General features: G+C 68.5%; 2 protein-coding genes and 1 long non-coding RNA gene across 5 annotated transcripts; 2 read left to right on the top strand and 1 right to left on the bottom strand.

Annotated features, from left to right (window-relative positions):
- Window positions 1–629: 629 nt before the first annotated feature.
- BCKDHA (branched chain keto acid dehydrogenase E1 subunit alpha) lies at window positions 630–8,647 on the bottom strand. 2 transcript variants are annotated; one of them, XM_039511089.1, is made up of 9 exons: window positions 8,519–8,647; window positions 6,888–7,067; window positions 5,804–5,890; window positions 4,964–5,072; window positions 4,523–4,684; window positions 3,123–3,329; window positions 2,383–2,524; window positions 2,131–2,302; window positions 630–1,589 (listed from the first exon to the last, which is right to left on the bottom strand). In XM_039511089.1, exons 1-9 carry the CDS (start codon window positions 8,603–8,605, stop codon window positions 1,419–1,421), a joined length of 1,317 nt encoding a protein of 438 aa, XP_039367023.1. In that variant the 5' UTR covers window positions 8,606–8,647; the 3' UTR covers window positions 630–1,418. The 2 variants fall into 2 exon arrangements, with proteins under 2 accessions (XP_039367023.1, XP_039367024.1); XM_039511090.1 differs by lacking the exon at window positions 8,519–8,647 and adding an exon at window positions 7,396–7,531.
- Window positions 6,279–7,827, top strand: LOC120388959. Of its 2 annotated transcripts, none has more exons than XR_005590689.1 (3): window positions 6,279–6,480; window positions 7,266–7,577; window positions 7,693–7,827. It is a non-coding gene; the product is annotated as an uncharacterized LOC120388959 (long non-coding RNA). The 2 variants fall into 2 exon arrangements; XR_005590690.1 differs by having other exon boundaries at window positions 6,279–6,683.
- A 173-nt stretch (window positions 8,648–8,820) lies between the features above and the next one.
- EXOSC5 (exosome component 5) lies at window positions 8,821–17,954 on the top strand. The gene is made up of 6 exons (XM_039509789.1): window positions 8,821–8,976; window positions 10,225–10,338; window positions 11,953–12,074; window positions 15,073–15,213; window positions 15,765–15,854; window positions 17,680–17,954. Exons 1-6 carry the CDS (start codon window positions 8,883–8,885, stop codon window positions 17,770–17,772), a joined length of 654 nt encoding a protein of 217 aa, XP_039365723.1. The 5' UTR covers window positions 8,821–8,882; the 3' UTR covers window positions 17,773–17,954.
- Window positions 17,955–19,000: the final 1,046 nt, after the last annotated feature.

Here is a 19,000-nt window from a genome sequence, read left to right as displayed (position 1 = left end):
GCACCGGCAGGGCTGGGGGGGGGATTTGTGGCTGTGGGGACAGGTCTGGCTGCTGGTCTCGCTCCGGCACAGGGCAAACCTTCCCCATGTGCCCCCTGGATGTGTCACCCCCCTGCTAGCGCCCCCTGGAGGCTGCACTGACGGTTACACTTTGTCACCTCTCCCCAAGGGCAGCGCAGCCTCTAACCCGCTGGCAGGGGGCACCCCGTGCTGGCCCCGTAACCCCCGGTGCTGCTCGGGGGGGGTCCCCTCGGCCCAGGGTGCCCCGTGCTGGCCCCGTAACCCCCGGTGCTGCTCGGGGGGGGGGTCCCCTCGGCCCAGGGTGCCCCATGCTGGCCCCGTAACCCCCGGTGCTGCTTGGGGGGGGTCCCGCTGGCACCCCAGGCTGGGCTCGGATCCGCTCCCTCCCCCTGGTGCAGGTAGGAGACGCTCCCCCTCTGGGAGGCCCAGCCCGGGGCTTCTGCCACCTCTAACCCCAGCAACCTGCCCCCCCCGTCCCACCTGCTAACCCCAGCCAGGAGTGGAGACTCCTCGGGTCAGGACCCCCCCACCCCCAGGCCAGGGCTGCGGCGGAGGCTGTGACCCGGGGGAACCGGCTCCCGGGTACGAGGGGACACGGAGACGGGAGCTCTTAGCACAGAGAAAGTTTATTAACCTGCCAGGCCTCAGGGCCACTGGCTCCAAGGCCGAGCTGGATTTCCCAGCCCCCCGTGTAACAGCACGACGGGCGCTGCCCCCGCCTATCCTACGTGTAACAGAGCCCGGTGCCTGGGGGCTGCCCGGTGCCTGCCCGGCGAGGGACCGGATCTGCCGGGCCGACTCGCCCGGAACCGTGGTTCAACCCCGCCCCCACCCCCACCATTCACCCGAGCCTAGGAAGCAGAACCAGCTTGCACTACAACACCCTGCCCCGCCCCGCCCCGCAGCACCCGGCGCCAGCGTGGCAGGGGCACTGGGCCAGTCCCCCCGGCTGGCAGGCAGACACGGGGTAGATGGTGCCGCTCACCCGAGACTCCCGGATGTGGCCGAGTTCTGTGCCCAGCCCCCGCAGTGAAGTGGCTCCCTGCCCCTGCTTGGGGGCAGCTCCCCCCAGCTCCAGGGACAAGCTCTGCCCACCGGGGCCCCGGGCACCCCGACTCTGGGCTGGGGAGGCCACAGGAAGGACACCGAGGGGACCCCCAGCCTGCGGGAGGGGAGGAGATCCCGGAGATGGGGTTTCCGTGACGCCTGGGGGGGGCTCTGTCCAAGCTAGGAATTCCTGCTGCCCCAGTGACCGCGCCCCCCACCACCCTCAGGACTTGCTCACACCCGAGGGACCCTGCCCCCGGCACGGCGCGGCCGGGGGAAATCGAGGCAGGGGCCGGGCACTCCCCGGGTGCAGGAGGGGGCGAGGTGAGCGGGCTCCCCCCCGCAGGGCGTCACTTCTCGAAGTGCTCCAGGGGGTAGTGCTCCCCGTAGAGCCGGAGGTGCCGCGCCAGCGCCTCCTGCTGCTTCTGCAGGTGCGAGGGCATCTCGCAGTACACGTCCGAGAACAGGTGCTGCGGGCTGGGCTTCAGCTTCCGCTCCGCCTGCTCAAAGGCCTCCATGACCTGGCCAGGGGGAGGCAGCGTTAGCCAGCGCCCTGCTCCGCCCACTAGCCCCCACTCTCCTCCCAGAGCTGGGCAGGACCCAGGCGTCCTGGCTCCCAGCCCCTGTGCAACACCCACTAGCCCCCACTCCCCTCCCAGAGCTGGCCAGGACCCAGGCGTCCTGGCTCCCATGCACCCTGCTCTGCCCAGTGGGCCCCGCCCCCGCCCAGAGCCAGGCAGAACCCCAGAGTCCTGGCTTCAATCCCCCCTGCTCCGCCCCTGGCTCCCATGCACCCTGCTCTGCCCAGTGGGCCCCGCCCCCGCCCAGAGCCAGGCAGAACCCCAGAGTCCTGGCTTCAATCCCCCCTGCTCCGCCCACTAGCCCCCACTCCCTTCCCAGAGCTGGGCAGGACCCAGGAGTCCTGGCCCCCAGCCGTCCCCTCCTCTTAACCTCCAGGGTGCCAGCTCGGGCCGAGCCGGGAGTGGAGTCGCTCTCCCCAGCCCCTCTACACCATGGGCAGCCAGGGCTGAGGGGTCCCGGGGGGGGGACCCCCTCACTCACCCTCTTGCGGGATTTCTTCCTCCAGCTCTTCTCCTGCTCCTCGTCCCACCAGCCCCGGCCCACCATGTGGTGCCGCAGGCGGGAGATGGGGTGGTCCTGCTTGTCCCAGTAGTTCACCTCGTCCACCGAGCGATAGGCCGAGCTGTCGTCACTCGTGCTGTGGTGCCCAATCCTGGGGGAGGAGGAGGATCAAGGTGTGAGCCCGCCCCCTGGTTGGGCTGCCCCGCCCCTGTCCCTGTGGCCCCGCCCCACCTGTAGGTCATGGCCTCGATGAGGAAGGGCTGGTTCTCGGCGATGGCCCGGCGCCGGGCCTCCCGCGTGGCGTTGTACACGGCGAAGACGTCATTCCCGTCCACACGGATGGACATGATCCCGTAGCCGGGCCCGCGGGCCGCTGGGGGCGGAGAGACGCGCTGAGCCCCAGGGCCAGCAACCCCCAGCCCATCATCACCCCAGCCCCTCCCTCCGATTCCCCACCCCGTGCCGAACGGGGGGCTCTGTGCACTGCAGGGTGCTGGGGGAGCCCCCGGGCTCTCCGGCTGCAAAGCCCACCCAGGAGCCGGGCCGACGTGCCACTGGCTGGTGGCAAAGGAATCGCCCTGGCGGGTCGTTGACTCGAAGTGCCCAGCCGTTGCCGTGGCATCGCCTGAGACACGGGGCCACCTCTGCCCAGGAGAACGGGGCGGGGGGTCGCCCTGGTGACGAGCTGAGTCACCTGACGCACAGAGCGGGCGGTGAGAAGGGAGGAGCTGACCCATGCTGGGGAGCCCAGGACCCCCCAAAGGGTGACTGAGTGAGGGGCACCGCAGGGGGTGTCTGCCGGGCTGGGCGCGGCCTGGCTTCCCAACGGGGGGCAGAGGGGTGGGCAGCCGGACAGCGGCTCCGGCTCTCACGGGAGGGTGGGCGACTGGTCTGCACCCCAAGTGTGTGCCTGGGGACCCCCCGACCCGAGACGGGGCGGAGTCACAGCAGCCTAGTGGGTGGCCCCGCACCGATGCCGTCGCCGCGGTACTGCTCCGAGGTGGGCGTGGAGATGGCGTAGCCGTTGTTGCGGCAGAAGAAGAGGATGGGGCACTCCAGGGTGGCGGCGAAGTTGAAGCCGGCGTGGGCGTCGCCCTCGCTGGCCGCGCCCTCCCCGAAGTAGCAGATCACGGCCCGGCTGGCGTTGTCCCGCTTGAAGGCGTAGGCGGCCCCCACGGCTGCGGGCAGAGCAGTGGGGGTGGGGTTAGTGCAGGGGGCTGGGGAGACCGGCCCAGAACCTCCCTCGCCCCCGGCCAGCCAGGCGGGCAGGGCTCTGCCTCTGGGCCCTGTCGTGAGGCTCCGCTCTGGAGTAGCAGGGGCTGCGGATCGGGAGTGAGGGGCACCAAGGGGGGGGGGGTGGAGCCCGGGAGCAGGCTACGGGGTCAGGCTAAGGAGTGTCAGCCATGAAACATGGGCTGGCAGACAGCTGGCTGCGTGTCTGCCAGGGCCGGGCTGGCAGGGGCTGCGGGTCGGGAGTGAGGGGCACCGGCAGGGCCGGACGCTGGGCTAGCAGGGGCTGCGGGTCGGGAGTGAGGGGCACCGGCAGAGCTGGGGGGGCCAGGGCTGGGCTAGCAGGGGCTGCGGGTCGGGAGTGAGGGGCCCTGGCAGAGCTGGGGGGGCCAGGGCTGGGCTAGCAGGGGCTGCGGGTCGGGAGTGAGGGGCACCGGCAGGGCTGGACGCTGGGCTAGCAGGGGCTGCGGGTCGGGAGTGAGGGGCACCGGCAGGGCTGGCGGAGGCAGGGCCGGGCTAGCAGGGGCTGCGGGTCGGGAGTGAGGGGCACCGGCAGGACTGGGGGAGGCAGGGCCGGGCTAGCAGGGGCTGCGGGTCGGGAGTGAGGGGGACTGGCAGGGCTTGGGGGACCAGGGCTGGGCTAGCAGGGGCTGCGGGTCGGGAGTGAGGGGCACTGGCAGGGCTGGGGGGCCCAGGGCTGGGCTAGCAGGGGCTGCGGGTCGGGAGTGAGGGGGACTGGCAGGGCTTGGGGGACCAGGGCTGGGCTAGCAGGGGCTGCGGGTCGGGAGGGAGGGGCACCGGCAGGGCTGGGGGAGGCAGGGCTGGGCTAGCAGGGGCTGCGGGTCGGGAGTGAGGGGCACCAGCAGGGCTGGGTCGGGAGTGAGGGGCACCGGCAGGGCTGGACGCTGGGCTAGCAGGTGCTGCGGGTCGGGAGTTAGGGGCACCGGCAGGGCTGGGGAGTGAGGGGCACCGGCAGGGCTGGACGCTGGGCTAGCAGGGGCTGCGGGTCGGGAGTGAGGGGCACCGGCAGGGCTGGACGCTGGGCTAGCAGGGGCTGCGGGTCGGGATTTCCCCCCAGCCCCTTTGGGAGGTGGCTGCCGTCCGACGGCCTGTGGGGCACCCGAGGGGTTCAGGGTCTCACCCTGGGGGATCTGCGTGGCCAGCGGGGACGAGATGGTGACGAAGTGCCGGTCTCTGCAGCCGTAGTGCACTGGCATCTGGCGCCCTTTGCCGGTATCGCTGGCGTTGCCGTAGCACTGGGCCATGAAGAGGTCCAGGGGGTAACCCCGGTACATCAGCACGCCTGGGGCCGAGAGAACCGCAGGCGGGTTACAGCAGGGAGGCAGGGTCGGGGACCCCCACCGCGGCACCGCCACCCCCAGGGTCAGAGCCACCGCACATGGGAGGGGCTGGAAATCAGCGCCCGGCCTGCCCTGCTGGGCGTTAGCCGGCGTCCCCGGGCCCAAGGCGGAGGCGCCCGTGGGCTGCCCCGCGGGCAGGATGTTAGTCCCCGCCGGCAGGCTGCTTCACGCTGCCCCCTAGTGACCAGTGCATGCAACAGCCCCTCTCCTCTCGCCGTCACCTGCTTCCCGGTACTGCCCGAACACCAGGTCTGCGTCATCCAGCGCCGCGGCGCTGCCCACGTGCGTCCCCTCCTCCCCGTAGTTCGTCATGTAGAAGGAGATCCTGCCCTGGAAAAGGAACACGGCATTAGTTACTGTGGGGGTGCAGCGCGAGGGGTGGGCACGGGGCAGTGTCCTCATCGTGGTGGGGGAAACAGAGGCACGGAGCAGGGACACAGAGTCAGCAGCAGAGACAGGAATAAAACCCAGGAGTCCTGGCTCCTAGCCCCCGCCACTCCCCTTCCAGAGCTGGGAATAGAACCCAGGAGTCCTGGCTCCTAGCCCCCGCCACTCCCCTCCCAGAGCTGGGGATAGAACCCAGGAGTCCTGGCTCCTAGCCCCTGCCACTCCCCTCCCAGAGCTGGGGATAGAACCCAGGAGTCCTGGCTCCCAGCCTCCCCTGCTCTAACCACCAGACCTCACTCCCTCCCAGACCCGGGGATAGAACCCAGGAGTCCTGGCTCCCAGCCCTGTGCTGTGGTAAATTAACGCTGCTGTGAGCTAATCGCCTTAAACACATTAAGGATCCCACGACGGAGGGAAAACATCGGTGAGGCCGAGCGCCTCAGGTGGGAAGGTGAAATCAAAGGCCCGACTCCGGAATGGGCCTGGCTGGCTGGGAACCACCGACAAGCAGCAGGGGCTGCAGGGCTCACGCACTGGAGGAGTCGGCACCGCGACGCAGCCGTGAGAAAGGCGACTCTGGGGAGTGTTCCCCGGAGCGTCGGACAGGAGACCGGGTCAGAGCCGCCAGGGTGCTCCCCCGCCTCCCCGGCACCGCAGCCCCCGAGCCGACACACCTGCCTCTGCGACTCGTACAGGATCCGGTCCATCGTGTTGAGCAGCGTCATGGTCTTGTAGAACTTCAGCACCTGCTCCTGCGAGAGCTGCGGCGGCAGAGGACGAGGAGCCGGGTCAGTGCGGGGCCTGCCACACCCGGCAACGGTGACGCGCTGGGGGCTGCAGGGGTCGCCACTGGAGAGCCCGACTCAGCAGTGGAGCCCAGGCGAGCCCAGGCCTGGGAGAAGCTGCGACGGCCACGCCAGCCAAGTAGATTGGGGGGTGGGATGGGGAGTTTGCCCCAGGCTGGCAGGGAAGGGGTTAACACAGCCTAGGGAAGCCACGCAGGGGCAGCCAATCAGAGATGGGCTTCGGGGAGCAGCCAATCAGGGCCCAGTAGGCTGACATAAAAGGGAGGGGCAGGGCAGCAGGGGCAGTTGCTGCAGGGAGCCCGAGGAGAGGGGGCCGCGCCTAGCGGCTGCAGGAGGAGTAGCTCCTCGGACAGAGCAGCTGCTGGCAGGGACCAGGGAACAAGGGGGAGCTCCTGGCTGGCTACTGGGACGTGCGGGCTGGAGGCCCAGCCGGAGAGGTGGGCGAAGGTGCTGGGCCGCAGGGAGCTGGAGCAGCTCTGGTGGAGAAGTCAAGGAGAGGCAGCAGGAGGCTGCTAGCTACAGGGTCCCTGGACCTGCAGTAGGGGGTGGGCCCTGGTGTGTAACCCCCCAACCACCTCTGGGGAAGTGGCTGGACTATAGAACTGGGAGCTATTTAAGGGGAGAACACAATGAGAGTTAATCCCTGAAACGGCCAGCAGGAGGCGCTGCTCTGGCGTGTAGATCCGTCACAAGGGGTCACGGCGACGGCCAGCAGACGGTTCAGCCCCATGCAGGGAGGAGGCGAGGGGTGAGGAGCAATGGGGTGAAATGCAGGGGAATAGGGGGTAGGAGAACCGTGTTTTAACACGACAGTGGCAGACAGGCTAGGTGCATCCTGCCCTGCCGTGTGTCCAGCTGTGGGGGACAGCCCAGAGGACAACCCTGCATGGATGGGGTGGAGGAGATGGGATCTGGGCTCCACCCCCCAATCCTGCCAGCGTCTCGCGCTCACCTGGGGATCTTCGTCCGGGTTGATGATCTGCCCCTGCCGGTCCATGACCCGGTAGATGGGGATCCCCGAGATCATGTTGGGCTGGATAAAATCCAGCTTGTCCACAAAATCAGCCGAGGCTCCAGGAAACTGCGGCTTCTCCTCCAGGGAGGTGAACTCCTGCTGCTGCCGGAGTACGCGCTGGGGGGAGGACAGGACCAGGTGAGGTGGGAGAGCATCGCTCTCAGACATGTCTCCCCCATGTGTCCACGTGGCACCACGGGAGTGACACGTACCCACCGGGCCCCGTGCGTGCAGGGACGTGTCGCGGGCTGGGTGCGCTCAGGGCTTTGCCAGCGAAGTCGCTTAAACGATTATGATTTATTCTTTGTATTGCAGCAGCACCGGGGAGCTCCAGTTGTGGGCCGGCCCCACAGGCGCCAGGTGCTGCACAAACGCAGAACAAAGAGACAGTCCCTGCCCCTGGGTTTATAAGCTTAGTAAATCTAAAACCACTGGATGCACACACCATGGGCGTAATCAACTGGATATCAATGACACGGGTGCCCCTTCCCAGCTAGCTCAGGCCTGAAGAAGCTGACAGCCGGCACATCTACCAATCCTGCAGCTTGTTGAAGTTTCCTCCATGAATCCATTTGGGGCGCCCTTCACGTTGGCCACACCCGACTCTGCGAGGCGGGTCCGTGGCAGGTGAGGAGCATGGCAAGGTTGTGCTAGGCGGCCTGGGGATTTCCCTTCTCTTCCCTAGGCCCCAGAGCCGTTTGAACAGCTGATTAAATCTGTTTTGTGCCTGGATCCCGGGCAGGTTGGACTGAACAAACTCCACGTCCTTGTTTATGTTCGTTCAAGGCCGCGAGGGCTGACGTTTCAACCCGCCCCGCTCACGCCAGCTGTCAGCACCCGTCTCCGCGAGAGCGAGACCAGCCAGCGCCCGGGGGAGAAACAGAGGGAAAGGGGCACGGAGCTGTTAGGGGCCCAGGCTCGCGGGGTGAGAGCGCGGAGCCGCTGAGCGCCGGGCAGGGCCCCGCGGGGCTCGGAAAACGTCTCCCACCCAGAAGTTGGGCCAGTACGAGGTGTTACCCGCCCCTTGTCTCTGCTACCAACACGCCACTGACACGGGCTCCGGGCCCACTTCCCTCACCCCGCCCCCCAAGAGACCAGCAAAGCCCCAGGAACACGGAACCTGCCCCGGCCACATCGCCCTCGCCCCCAGGAACCTGCTGCTGCTGGCCGGGGCCCGGGAAACCCCACAGCCGAGCACGGCCCCAAGGACCAAACCTCCCCCCCGCCCCCCCCGTCCGAGGGGGGGTCACCCCCAGCGGGGGGGGTGAACTCCCCACGTCCCCCTCCCCGTAGGAGCGGCCCGTGGGGGGGGGGGCCCGGTGCGTTACCAGATTAACCCCAACGGGCCCGCCCCGCCCCGCCGGCTGCAGCTCAGCGCCAGCCCCGCTCTCGGAAAGGGGGAAACTGAGGCACCGGCTGGGAGGCGGCCCCGGGAACCCCCGTTTGGCGCCCCGGCTCCAGGCGCCGGCCCAGGGAACCCAGGCGTCCTGACCCCCCGCCCCCGGAGCCGCCTGCAGAGCCCGGGCCCAGCCCCCCAAGGACAGGACCGGGCCCAGCCCCCCACTCACGGCGGTGCCGAGGCCCCGGGCCCCCCGCGGGCCCCCCAGCAGCAGCAGCCGCCCCAGGCCCCGCCGCAGCCCCCAGCCCGCCGCCATCTTGGTGCGGAAGGCGGGGCTGCCCCTGAGCCCGCCCCTCCCCGTCACCATGGCAACAGTGATCCCGCCCCTCTCCGTCACCATGGCAACGGGGTGGCCCCGCCCCGCATTCCCCGGCCTCCATAGGGCACCATCACCATGGCAACCGACTCAGCCCGCGCCCGCATCCCCCCCACGTGGGCGGGGCTCTGGCCGGGGCGGGGCTCCCGCTGGTTCCCCTCGCCCCGGAAGCGGAAGTGGGGTCCCGCGTGGTGGTGGGGGGGGGGTCGGAGGCGCGATGGGGTCCGAGCCGGGGGGCTGCGCCCTGCGCCGCTTCTCCTGCGAGCTCGGCCCGCTCGGCCGCCCCGACGGCTCCGCCGCCTTCCTGCAGGGTGAGGCCGGGCCCGGGACCCCCCCACTGCCCCCCCAGACCCCCCCGACACCCCCAGCGCCCCCCCGGACCCCTCCCCTGCCCCCTCCCCCACCGGGCCCGGGCCCCCCCGGACACCCCCGTTACCGCCCCGGATCCCTCCTCCCCCCGGGCCCCCGCCCCCAGCGGCCCCCGCCCCTCCCCTCGGGCCCAGGCCCCTGGCCACGCCCACTGTCCTCCCCCGGGCCCGGCCCCTGACACCCCAGCACCCCCACTGCTCCCCTCCTCCATCTCCGCCATCCCCGCCACCCCGGTACCACCCCTGGGCCCCCGACACCCCAGCGCCCCTGGTACCGCCCGGCCCCCACTCCCTGACACCTCTGGTCACCCCACTCCTCCCAGGACCCCCAGATCCCCTGCCACCCTCCCTCCCCACTGGTACTGCTCAGCACCCCAGGGCCCCCTTCCACCCCTACTCTGGGCCCGGGCCACCCCAGGACCCCTGACACACCCTGGTACCCCTTGTACCCCCTCCTAGCGCCCCCGTCTCACCTGCCACCCCCAGTCATCCCTACTCCCCCTCCCCTGGGCCCCCACCCCCGGTACCACCCAGCGCCCCTGGGCCCCGCCTGCCACCCCTGGTACCCCTGAGCCCCCATAACCCTGCCAGTCACCCCTGCCCACCCCTCCCTTGCCTCCTGGTATTGCCCCCATCGCCGGTACCGACCCCACCTCCCTAGCCCCCTCCCCATCTCCCTTTCCCGTACCCCCCACCCCAGTACTTCCCCGGCCCCCGGCGCTGGTCCTCTTATCCGTCCATTCCCTGGGGCTCCCCCTTGAACCCCAGCCTCCCTGCCCTCCACCCCCCAGGGCTCTTCCTACACCCCCTTGTCCCGCCCCGGCCCAGGGACCCGCTTACCCTCCTGCCTTTTGGGTTGTGGGTTTGTCTCCCCCAAAGGGAGCTGCTCGTCTCCCCTCCCAGCCCGTCCATGGGTGGAGGGAGGACTCCCCGATTCCCCTGTCTGGGGGAGTCCCATGACTAGGGGCTCTCTCATCGCCTGGCCAGCAGGGGCCCCCCCATCCCAGACAGATCTGGGGGGTGGCGTTTGCCATCGGCTGAGTTTGGGGACCCCCTTGGGAGCCTGGGGCAGGAGCTGCGTAGCCCGGCCCCCCGCGTGTCCTGGCAGTTCCTGCCCTGGCTCCGCTCCGGGGCAGGAGCGGGGGGAAGGCCAGGGGCAGGGTCTTACCGCGCGCTCGCCTCTCCCCTCAGGGGACACCTCGGTCCTCGCCGGCCTGTACGGCCCGGCCGAGGTGAAGGTCAGCAAGGAGCTGTACGACAAGGCCACGGTGGAAGTGATGCTCAAACCCAAAGTGGGGCTCCCGGGTAAGCGACGGCGGAGCCGTGCCCCCCCACCCCGTGGGCATTGTCAGTGGTAAAGGGGGGCGCTGACCGGGGATGGGGAGCCTCCCGGGCAGCCGCCAGGATTACACCTCGAACAAAAGCTTGGAGGCTATTTAAAAACACTGGATCCTTCAACCTCCGCCTCCCCCGCTTACTGGACGTTTAAAATGAGCCCTACAATAATGGGAGATGTTATTAGCATGCTGAGTGCGGGGCTCGCCACAGACCCTACCATAACAATCCGCCCTGCTGCGACAAAGCGCCATAGAGATCTTGGGTCTGGCGGAGCAATTCTGCCCCGATCTGATACCCCCCCCGGCATGTCCGGCCCCAGCTTCCGTGAGCTCCGATCGCCCGGTGTCCCGTGTGGCTGAGCGGCCCCCGCGCCCCGGTGAGCCCCCGTGAGGGGAAATGGCTGGGCCTGAGCTCCGATCGCCCGGCGCCCCGTGTGGCTGAGCGGCCCCCGAGCCCTGGTGAGCCCCCGTGAGGGGAAATGGCTGGGCGTGGCCTCGGCCCTGAGCCCAGCCTGCGTTCACAAGGTGGGGGTGGGTTGGAGCCCGTCGCCCTCTGGGATTCGGATCACGGTGCTGCAGCTCGGGTCGTGCCGTCTCCCTGGTGGATGGAGAGTTGGGGGTCGAGTCCCTGCTCGGCCGTGCACTTGGTCAAGTCACTGCAGCTCGGTGCCTCGTGTGCAGTGGGGTAACAGCACTGCCCTGCCGGGGGGGCTGTGTGTGTGTGTGTGTAAATCCACTGCCGATTGTGCGGTGCTGACCTGCTGTGGGAATGGCGGCCAGATAAGAGCCGTGGGTGGGTGGGTGGGGGAGACACGTGCAGTGGGGGGAATGTGGGGGGGGTGGAGGGGATGGAGGGGGGAGGGTGGAGGGACAGACAGACATAACTTGACAGAAAGCCCTGTAACCGTCTAACCACGCCCCTCCCCTCTGGATGAAGTTTTCCTGTTGTGTTAACCCTGGGCCGGGCTCTCCCTGCCCCTTGGGCTCATCGGGTCCCCTGCAGCTGGGCCCCCCGGAACGCAGCTCCCCGAACTGTCGGCATCTCCCGGGTTCTGGGTCTCAGCAGGCTCCTTTTTTCAAGCTCTCAGATTCCCAGGGCGCTTCCGCAGCAAATTGTGAAATTAAGAACCAAGGGAGGGTTTTCCTCTGCTGAAGTTGTGACAGTTCTCAGCTTTGTTACTGACTCTTGCTGGAGAAACAGCCGTGGGCAGCCAGAGCTGCCCGGCGAGGTGGGGTCGGGTGTAACGTCGCGGGGCAGGACTCTCCCTCACTTTCAGCTGGGGAGACTGAGGCAAGCTGTGTGCGCCCGGAAGGCCGGGAGCCTCCCCGATATTGGGTGGCTGTGGCGGCAGCATCCGGCAAGGTGAGGGGCCCTGATCTCAGCTGGGGGGCTTTGGGGCAGTGCCTGGCACGCCGGGGGGGCAGCCTGCGTTGGGAAGTCTGGGCACTGACGTCACACAGGCAGACGGCTCCTGGGGGAGAGCGCGGGGCCGAAGAGGAGCTGCTCTTGTGGGGGCGGAGGGCTGCTGGGGGGCTTTGTCCAGCTCCCGGCTCAGCCGGCCCCTGTCTCTCCTTCCCCCAGGTGTCTTCGAAAAGAACCGGGAGCAGCTGATCAGGAAGACGTGTGAGGCGGTTATCCTGGGCGCCCTGCACCCGCGAACCTCCATCTCCATCGTGCTGCAGGTGATCAGCGACGCGGGCGCCGTATCCTTCACCAGCAGCCCAGCGGGGGGCGCTCCTGCTCGTCTGGCCCGAGCCCGACAGGGACTACTGGCCGTCGCCTCTAGGTGGCAGCAGTGCCCTGGCAGTGGCTGTCTGGGGCCTCCGCCCTGGTGCCCCGGGGAAGGGCTGGGGCTTCCCGCTCGACTGAACCTGCCGGAGAGTCGAAGGGGGAACGGCAGCCTGGGGTCCCCACCCACTGCTCCGCCGGTGCCCCTCACTCCCAACCCGCAGCCCCTGCCAGCCCAGCCCTGCCGGTGCCCCTCACTCCCGACCCGCAGCCCCTGCCAGCCCGGCCCTGCCGGTGCCCCTCACTCCCGACCCGCAGCCCCTGCCAGCCCAGCCCTGCCGGTGCCCCTCACTCCCGACCCGCAGCCCCTGCCAGCCTGGCCCTGCCGGTGCCCCTCACTCCCGACCCGCAGCCCCTGCGAGCCCGGCCCTGCCCGTGCCCCTCACTCCCGACCCGCAGCCCCTGCCAGCCCAGTCCTCTGTCGGTGAGAACAGAGGAACCTGGTGTAAACGGGGGCTGCTGGGACGGGCGGGGCAGCAGAGCCTTCCCAGGGCGCTGGAGGAATTTAATTACGGCGCCTGATGCAGGTGCGAAGTGACAAGGTCTCCGGCTCTGGGGTGTGAGCCAGGCGCCGGGATTAGCGGCAGGCGGGGGTGTCGGTGTCGGATTCCAGCTGAATAGAGGCAGGAGTGATGACTTAATTCAGCCTCGGGACTGAGCCAAACCCCCGGGGGAGGATTAGCGCTGGCAGGAAGGGCGTCCCATCCCCCACAGCCCCCTCCTGGGACCCAGCCGGAGCCTGTCCACTGGCAACAACTGCCCGTCGGGGTCCTGCTCCGGGCGGGGGCCCCTACGTGCCACCCCAATACACCCAGTACCCCTATTCTGGGACGTTCCTGGGACCGCTACCGTAACAATCAGTGCTCAGCACAAAGGAGCCCCAGTCATGGGCCAGGATTCCATTGTGCTAGGCACTGTACATTTCTTAGGTGTATTATGGTAGCACATAGGAGCCCGAAATGGACCAGTCCAGAGCCCCATTGTTTTGGTCTCTGTACATCTATTAGGTGTATTATGGTAGTGCCTTAGGGTCTTGGCCCTAACGTAATGCACCTAATAAATGTAGAGGACCTGGCACAGTGGGAGGCTGGTCATAACTGGGGCTCCAGCTTGGTGCTGCTCACTTACTAGGTGTATTATGGTAGTGCCTAGCAAAGACAGGGCTGGGTCTGGACCCCAGGGTACTACCGTAATACAGCTAGTAAGTGAACAGTAGCTGGCGCCACTGGGGGCTGGTCCATGGCGCACCCCCAGGTGCTCCTGCAGCTGCTCTGGAGGGGGATCCGGAGCCCAGGGAGGCCGGGGGCGGGTTACTTATGGGCAGGAGCTGGTCTGTGGTGCGGGCTTGGTGGGCTCCACATGGCCAATGAAATGTTAGAGCCCTCGGGGTTGGCAGCCAGGACTCCTGAGTTCTGTCCCCGGCTCTGGGAGGGGGAGTGGGGTCTAGAGGTTGGAGCGGGGGGGGGGCTGGGAGCTAGGACTCCTGGGTTCTGTTGTGCTCCAGGGGCGGGGGGGAGGCCGAGTGGCTGTGGAGTGTTTGAAGTCAAGCGTTACTAGGCTGCTCTCTTTAAAGGGGAATTGAATTGCTGTCGAAAACGCCTCCTGGGCCCCTGTGGCTCCCGCCATAGGCAGCATCCCCCACACAGCCACCCAGGTGTGGAAACTGAAGCACGGAGAGAGCAAGTGGCTTGCTCAGGGTGACGCAAGTCTGTGGCAGAGCCGGGGACAGAACCCAGGAGTCCTGACTCGCAGCCCCACCCCTGACCACTAGACTCCCCTCCCTGAGCCGGGGACAGAACCCAGGAGTCCTGACTCCCAGCCCCATCCCTGACCACTAGACTCCCCTCCCTGAGCTGGGGACAGAACCCAGGAGTCCTGATTAGCAGCCCCATCCCTGACCACTAGACTCCCCTCCCTGAGCTGGGGCAGAACCCAGGAGTCCCAGCTCCCTGCGACCCGCCCAGCCTCCAGACCCCGCAGTTCCAGGGGCACTTTCCAGCTGAGGCGAGCTCTGCACGTGCTGAAATAGGGGCTCTGAAGAAACGAGGGGTGGTTTCCCTCCGTGTAGCGCGCAGCAGCCAAGAGCCGGGTCCCTGCTGCTGGGGCTGCTAGCGAGGACGGCCCGCAGCGCCCCTCCCTGTTAATTAGCCAGTGTTCATTAACGAGGCCGATAGCCCACTTCACATCTGCGGAGGGCTTGGCAGGCGCCGGGTGTTTAACTCTCAGATGAAAAGCACCGTGGAAAGACTGTGTTTGCGGGCGGGTTGAGTCACCTCCCGTTCGGGGCTGGTCCCTGCCCTGCTGCGGGGTGGTGGGTCCCCCTACATCCTCCCCTCTCCCCCCGCCATCTCCAGCTGCTCTGATCTTTAGGGGGACCGAACCCCAGTTGTGCTCCAGCCCAACCCCCGGCCAGTGCAGATGTGTCGCGTACGTCTTTGGCTGGTCTGGTGCTGAGCATCCCCAGAGGAATCACCACCTGGCTGGGACTGTGGGGAGCTGGGTTCGGGCCCTGGCTCTGCCAGTGACTCCCGGGTGTGACCTTCAGCAAGACACTTAGTCTTGTGTGCCTCGGTTTCCCTCTTGTAAAAAGAAAATCGATCCTTCCTGTGTCTGCTTAAACTATCTGTCTCTGTGTGTCTGCGTGGCAACAGGGCCCCCCAGTCTCGGATGCTGCACTGCCCGTGACGGGGCCCCGATCTCGGCCGGGGTCGGGGCGGCGCCCGGCCCGACGGGGCCCCGATCTCGGCCGGGGTCGGGGCGGCGCCCGGCCCGACGGGGCCCCGACGCGCTCGCAGTCTGAGCAGGGAGGTGACAGAACGGCCTGGGGGAAGGGCTTGGGTGGGCTACGGTGGCTCACTGTGGCCAGGCTGCGCTGACAGCTCCCTGCCGGCTTTTCCTTGACCTGGCGCCCAGCTGCTGGCCTGCTGCCTGAACGCGGCCTGCATGGGGCTGATGGACGCTGGGCTGCCCATGAAGTCGCTCTTCTGTGGGGTGACATGCGCCCTGGATGCCACCGGGACCATCACCCTCGACCCCACGGCCAAGCAGGAGAAGGTGGGTGTGGGGCCACCCAGGGCCTGAGGGCTGTGCCCTAGGGGTGGCTGGGTTTAGCGCTGTGGTGTCCCAGCACAAGGGGGGGCCCTGCTCGGGGGGCGGGGGGACAGGGTCTGTGCCTGGCACAATGGGTGAGAGGGTCTGTCGCACCCAGCACAGTGGGGCCCGGGAGTGGGGGTGGGGGTTCCTTCCTGGCCCTGCACTGACAGGTGCCCTGGAGCATGGAGCTGAGCTGCCTCCGCTCCTCTGACCCGAATGCTCTTAACGGTGCGTAAACATTGCCAGCCCCTGACCCTCCTGCCCGGCGGTGGGAATCAGTGTCTCCCCGCCCCCCATCGGCTCCGTGCGTACCGAGAGCGGGGGGTGCAGGCTGCCTGGCTGACAGCGCCTGCAGGCACGTGTCTGACGCGAGGGGCCGGGGTCTGTTAGCCAAGCCCTGGCAGGCTGGGACCATGGAGGCGGGATCCTGGCCCGTGAGGGCCCCGGGATGCTCGATTTCCGCCCCCCAGCGGCATGGCCGGGCAGGTCACTCTGTCCCCCTTCCCTGGCAGGAGGCTCGGGCCGTGCTGACCATCGCCATCAGCAGCGTGGAGCGGCAGGTGCTCATGTGCACCACCAAGGGGACCTGCTCGGTGGAGGAGGTGAGCGTTGCTGTGTTGTGGCACGGTTGTGGCTGTGTGCGTTGCTGTGGTGTGTGCACTCGCGTTGGCCTAGTGGACACACATCACAGTGTGTGTCTGTGGCTCCAGGCGCCTGTTATCACTGCGGGGTGTGTGTGTCTCTCTCCCCTGGGTGTCCCCCCATCTCTGCGCTGTCCCAGCTGGCTGCCGCTGTCAATCCCTTCTCTCCCCCCACACGCGGCTCAGCCCAGGTGGGGGCTGCGCCCACGCAGCCGCTGCAGCGAGGGAGGGAATTGACGTGAGAGTTCAGAGCCTGGCTGCTGGGGGGCGGCTGGATCTCAGCCCTGCCTGCGTGTGGGACTGATCACCTGGGGGGCATTCGCCCTCCAGTGCCCTGGCAGGGGATGGGACGGGCGAGAGCGCTGCCGCTGGGCCATGCCGCGTTTGCAGCTCAGCTCCGCGCTCCGGCTTCCCGAGCAGAGCCGGTTCCCTCCAGACCCTGGGAGATCTTCTGCCCGGGTCGGGGGTGAGGGGCACCGGCAGGGCTGGGGGGGCAGGGCCGGGGTAGCAGGGGCTGCGGGTCAGGAGTGAGAGGCACCGGCAGAGCTGGAGGGAGCCCAGAGCTGGACTGGCAGGGGCTGCGGGTCGGGAGTGAGAGACACCAGCAAAGCTGGGGAGGGAGCCTAGGGCTGGCAGGGCGGGGGGTCGCTGTGGCACTTTGCTTGGGGCTGGCGTGTGCCCAGCTGTTGCCCAGGGGCAGAATTTCAGGGCCCTTTCAGCCACATCTGGTTTCCCAACTGCTCCCTGGGCGGCTAGTTCTGGGGCAGAGCTGCTGAGGGCCTGGGTGCGGGGGTGTCTTGTCAGATCCTCTCAACTCCCATTGGGGGTGGGGGGACTCTGAGCCCCAGCTGGGTCCTTTGACCACCCCCCCAGCCGGCCTGTGCCCAGCCTGTCCGGGAGACCCCCAGGGCACAAGAGCTGGGGCTGGCGTCCTGCCCACCGCACGGCCCAGAGCTGGGCGCATCAACACGGGGTGAGCACGTCTCACGCAGCCCCTCCCTGAGGGGCCGGTGGGGAGCGACCCCGGGATCCCCTCCTGGGGGCGAGGGAGCTGGGGGGACTGCCTGTGGGAGGCGGGGAGAAGGGTTCCTCCCAGGCGCTGGGGAGCTGCCTGGGCTGGGAGAAGGGTTCCCCTCCCGGGCGCTGGGGGGCGAGGGAGCTGGGGGAGCTGCCTGGGGGGGGTGGGGGGAGAAGGGTTCCCCTCCTGGGCGCTGGGGGGCGAGGGAGCTGTGGGGGCTGCCTGCGGGGGGCAGCTTTGAATGATTGATGGGGAGTCACAGCCCCAGCCTGGTTGCTATGGCGACGGGACATAGGGTGCTGGGATGGCACCTCTCCTCCCATCTCCCCCTCACCCCCCCCGCCCCACTTCTGGGCTGGCTGTGGTCTCTGTGGGGATGTGGGGGTCCTGGCCTGGAGGAAGGGCATGGGGGGGGTTCCTCTCATGTATTACAGGGAAGGTGAAGGGGATCAGGCCCTGCCCCCCCCGGTGAAATGAGCCCTCCCTAGCTGTGCCCCCCTGTTCTGTGGGGCCACACCCCCTGCCCTTCCCACTGCCCCATACACAGGGAGCAGGCCCCCCCTTCCTGGGGACGGGGAGTCAGAGCCCCCCCCCACCACCATTCCCAGGCCTCTCGGAGCAACTGGCAGAGCGGAGACCCTTCTCCTCCGCAGCCCCGGCCTGGGGTGGGGGCCGTTGGGAGCCCCTGGGGACAGTCGGTGCCTGCCGTGGGGGCCTGTCTCTGGGGGTGCCCCCGCTCTAACCGCCCGTCTCCCTGCTCCTCCCCAGCTGCAGCAGTGTATCGCGGCCGCCCAGCGGGCCAGCGGCGCCATCTTCCAGTTCTACCGGGACTCCGTCCGCAGGAAATACTCCAAGACGTGAGGCTTGGCCGCCCGCGGCCCCGGTCCCTGCCGAGTGGGGACCTCAGTCGGTGGCCTTGAAACCGCTCCCGGCTCCTGCCCGGCCCGCGCCGGCTGCGTCCAGATCACCCCAAAGCCGGCGTTCGCCGCGGTGAACTCTGTGCCTCGTGCCCATTAAAAAGGGGGCGTCCGCCCGTGTGTCCAGCCAGCCGTCTGCGCCGTGTGTGGGGTGGGAGCGTGTCCCCCCACCCCCACTGCTGGTCTGCAGGGATCCCCCCCCCCCCAGCTGGCTTTTCGGTTCAATTCTGAGGCCCCAGCTGTCTCACTGCGGACTCAACGGGGGGGAAACTGAGGCCGGTGGGGGTGCTGGTCTCCCCTCCCAGCGCCAGTCTGCACGGGAGCTCTCGCCTGGCAGCGCCAGCGCAGGGCATCTGGACCCCTCCGCAGCCTGTCACCAAGCTCTGCCTGCAGCGCCCCCCCGCTCCTCCCATGGTTAACCCCTTACGTACCGCACAGCCCAAGCCCTGCCTGGTGTGTGCTGGTGGCGAGGGTTAAAGCGGGAGGGGATTCGGGCCAGGCGGGAACTGTCAGTGACTCACGGGGCTGATCTCTCTCCTCTTTCATTGGCTCGTTCCCCCTTTTTATTTACCCACCTGGGCCCCGCCCCCGCCCCTTCTCGCACCCCGCCCCGGGGGGCCGAACCCACCTGCCTGTGCCCAGCACGACGGCTGCAGCCTGGCGCCGCTGTGCACCGCGGTGAAAGTGGGTGACACGTTCATTCCTTCCCTGTGTCCTCCCTTCTCCCCTCCTTCGCTCCCCGGCTTTTCCCCTCTGCCCGCAGCCTGCTCCACGTCCCCTTGGCTGGAGGGCCCCCCGGGGCGGGGGGATCGTGTCTGCCCTGGGGCGGCCCCAAGGAACCCTTGCTCAGAGGAGAGCCAGGCACTGGCGTGGGTTGGTTCCTTCCCCTCCCCGTTAAATGTTTACACCCATTTCCAGCTCCCGGGTTGGACTGCAGCCCCCTCGCTTACCAGGCTCGTCCCGTGGCCTGCTGGGCGGCTCTGTGGCTCCTGCTCCCCCGAGGGGAGACAGGACCCAGGAGTCCTAGCCTGGGGCTCTCCCTTGGCCGGCGGGGGGGGGGGTGGGAGAGTTATTTCCGCTAACAAGGCTGTTAATGAGCACGTGGGGCCGCCCAAGGGCAGCGTGGGGCCGGTTTGCTGTGACCCGCAGGACCTGGCCGCTTAACTCGGCTT

The sequence above is a fragment of the Mauremys reevesii genome, linkage group 22, assembly GCF_016161935.1.
Source record: "Mauremys reevesii isolate NIE-2019 linkage group 22, ASM1616193v1, whole genome shotgun sequence".
Lineage (NCBI taxonomy): Eukaryota > Metazoa > Chordata > Testudines > Geoemydidae > Mauremys > Mauremys reevesii.
The sequence above is the reverse complement of the archived record's forward strand: the minus strand, read 5'-3'. Positions and strand labels throughout refer to the sequence as shown.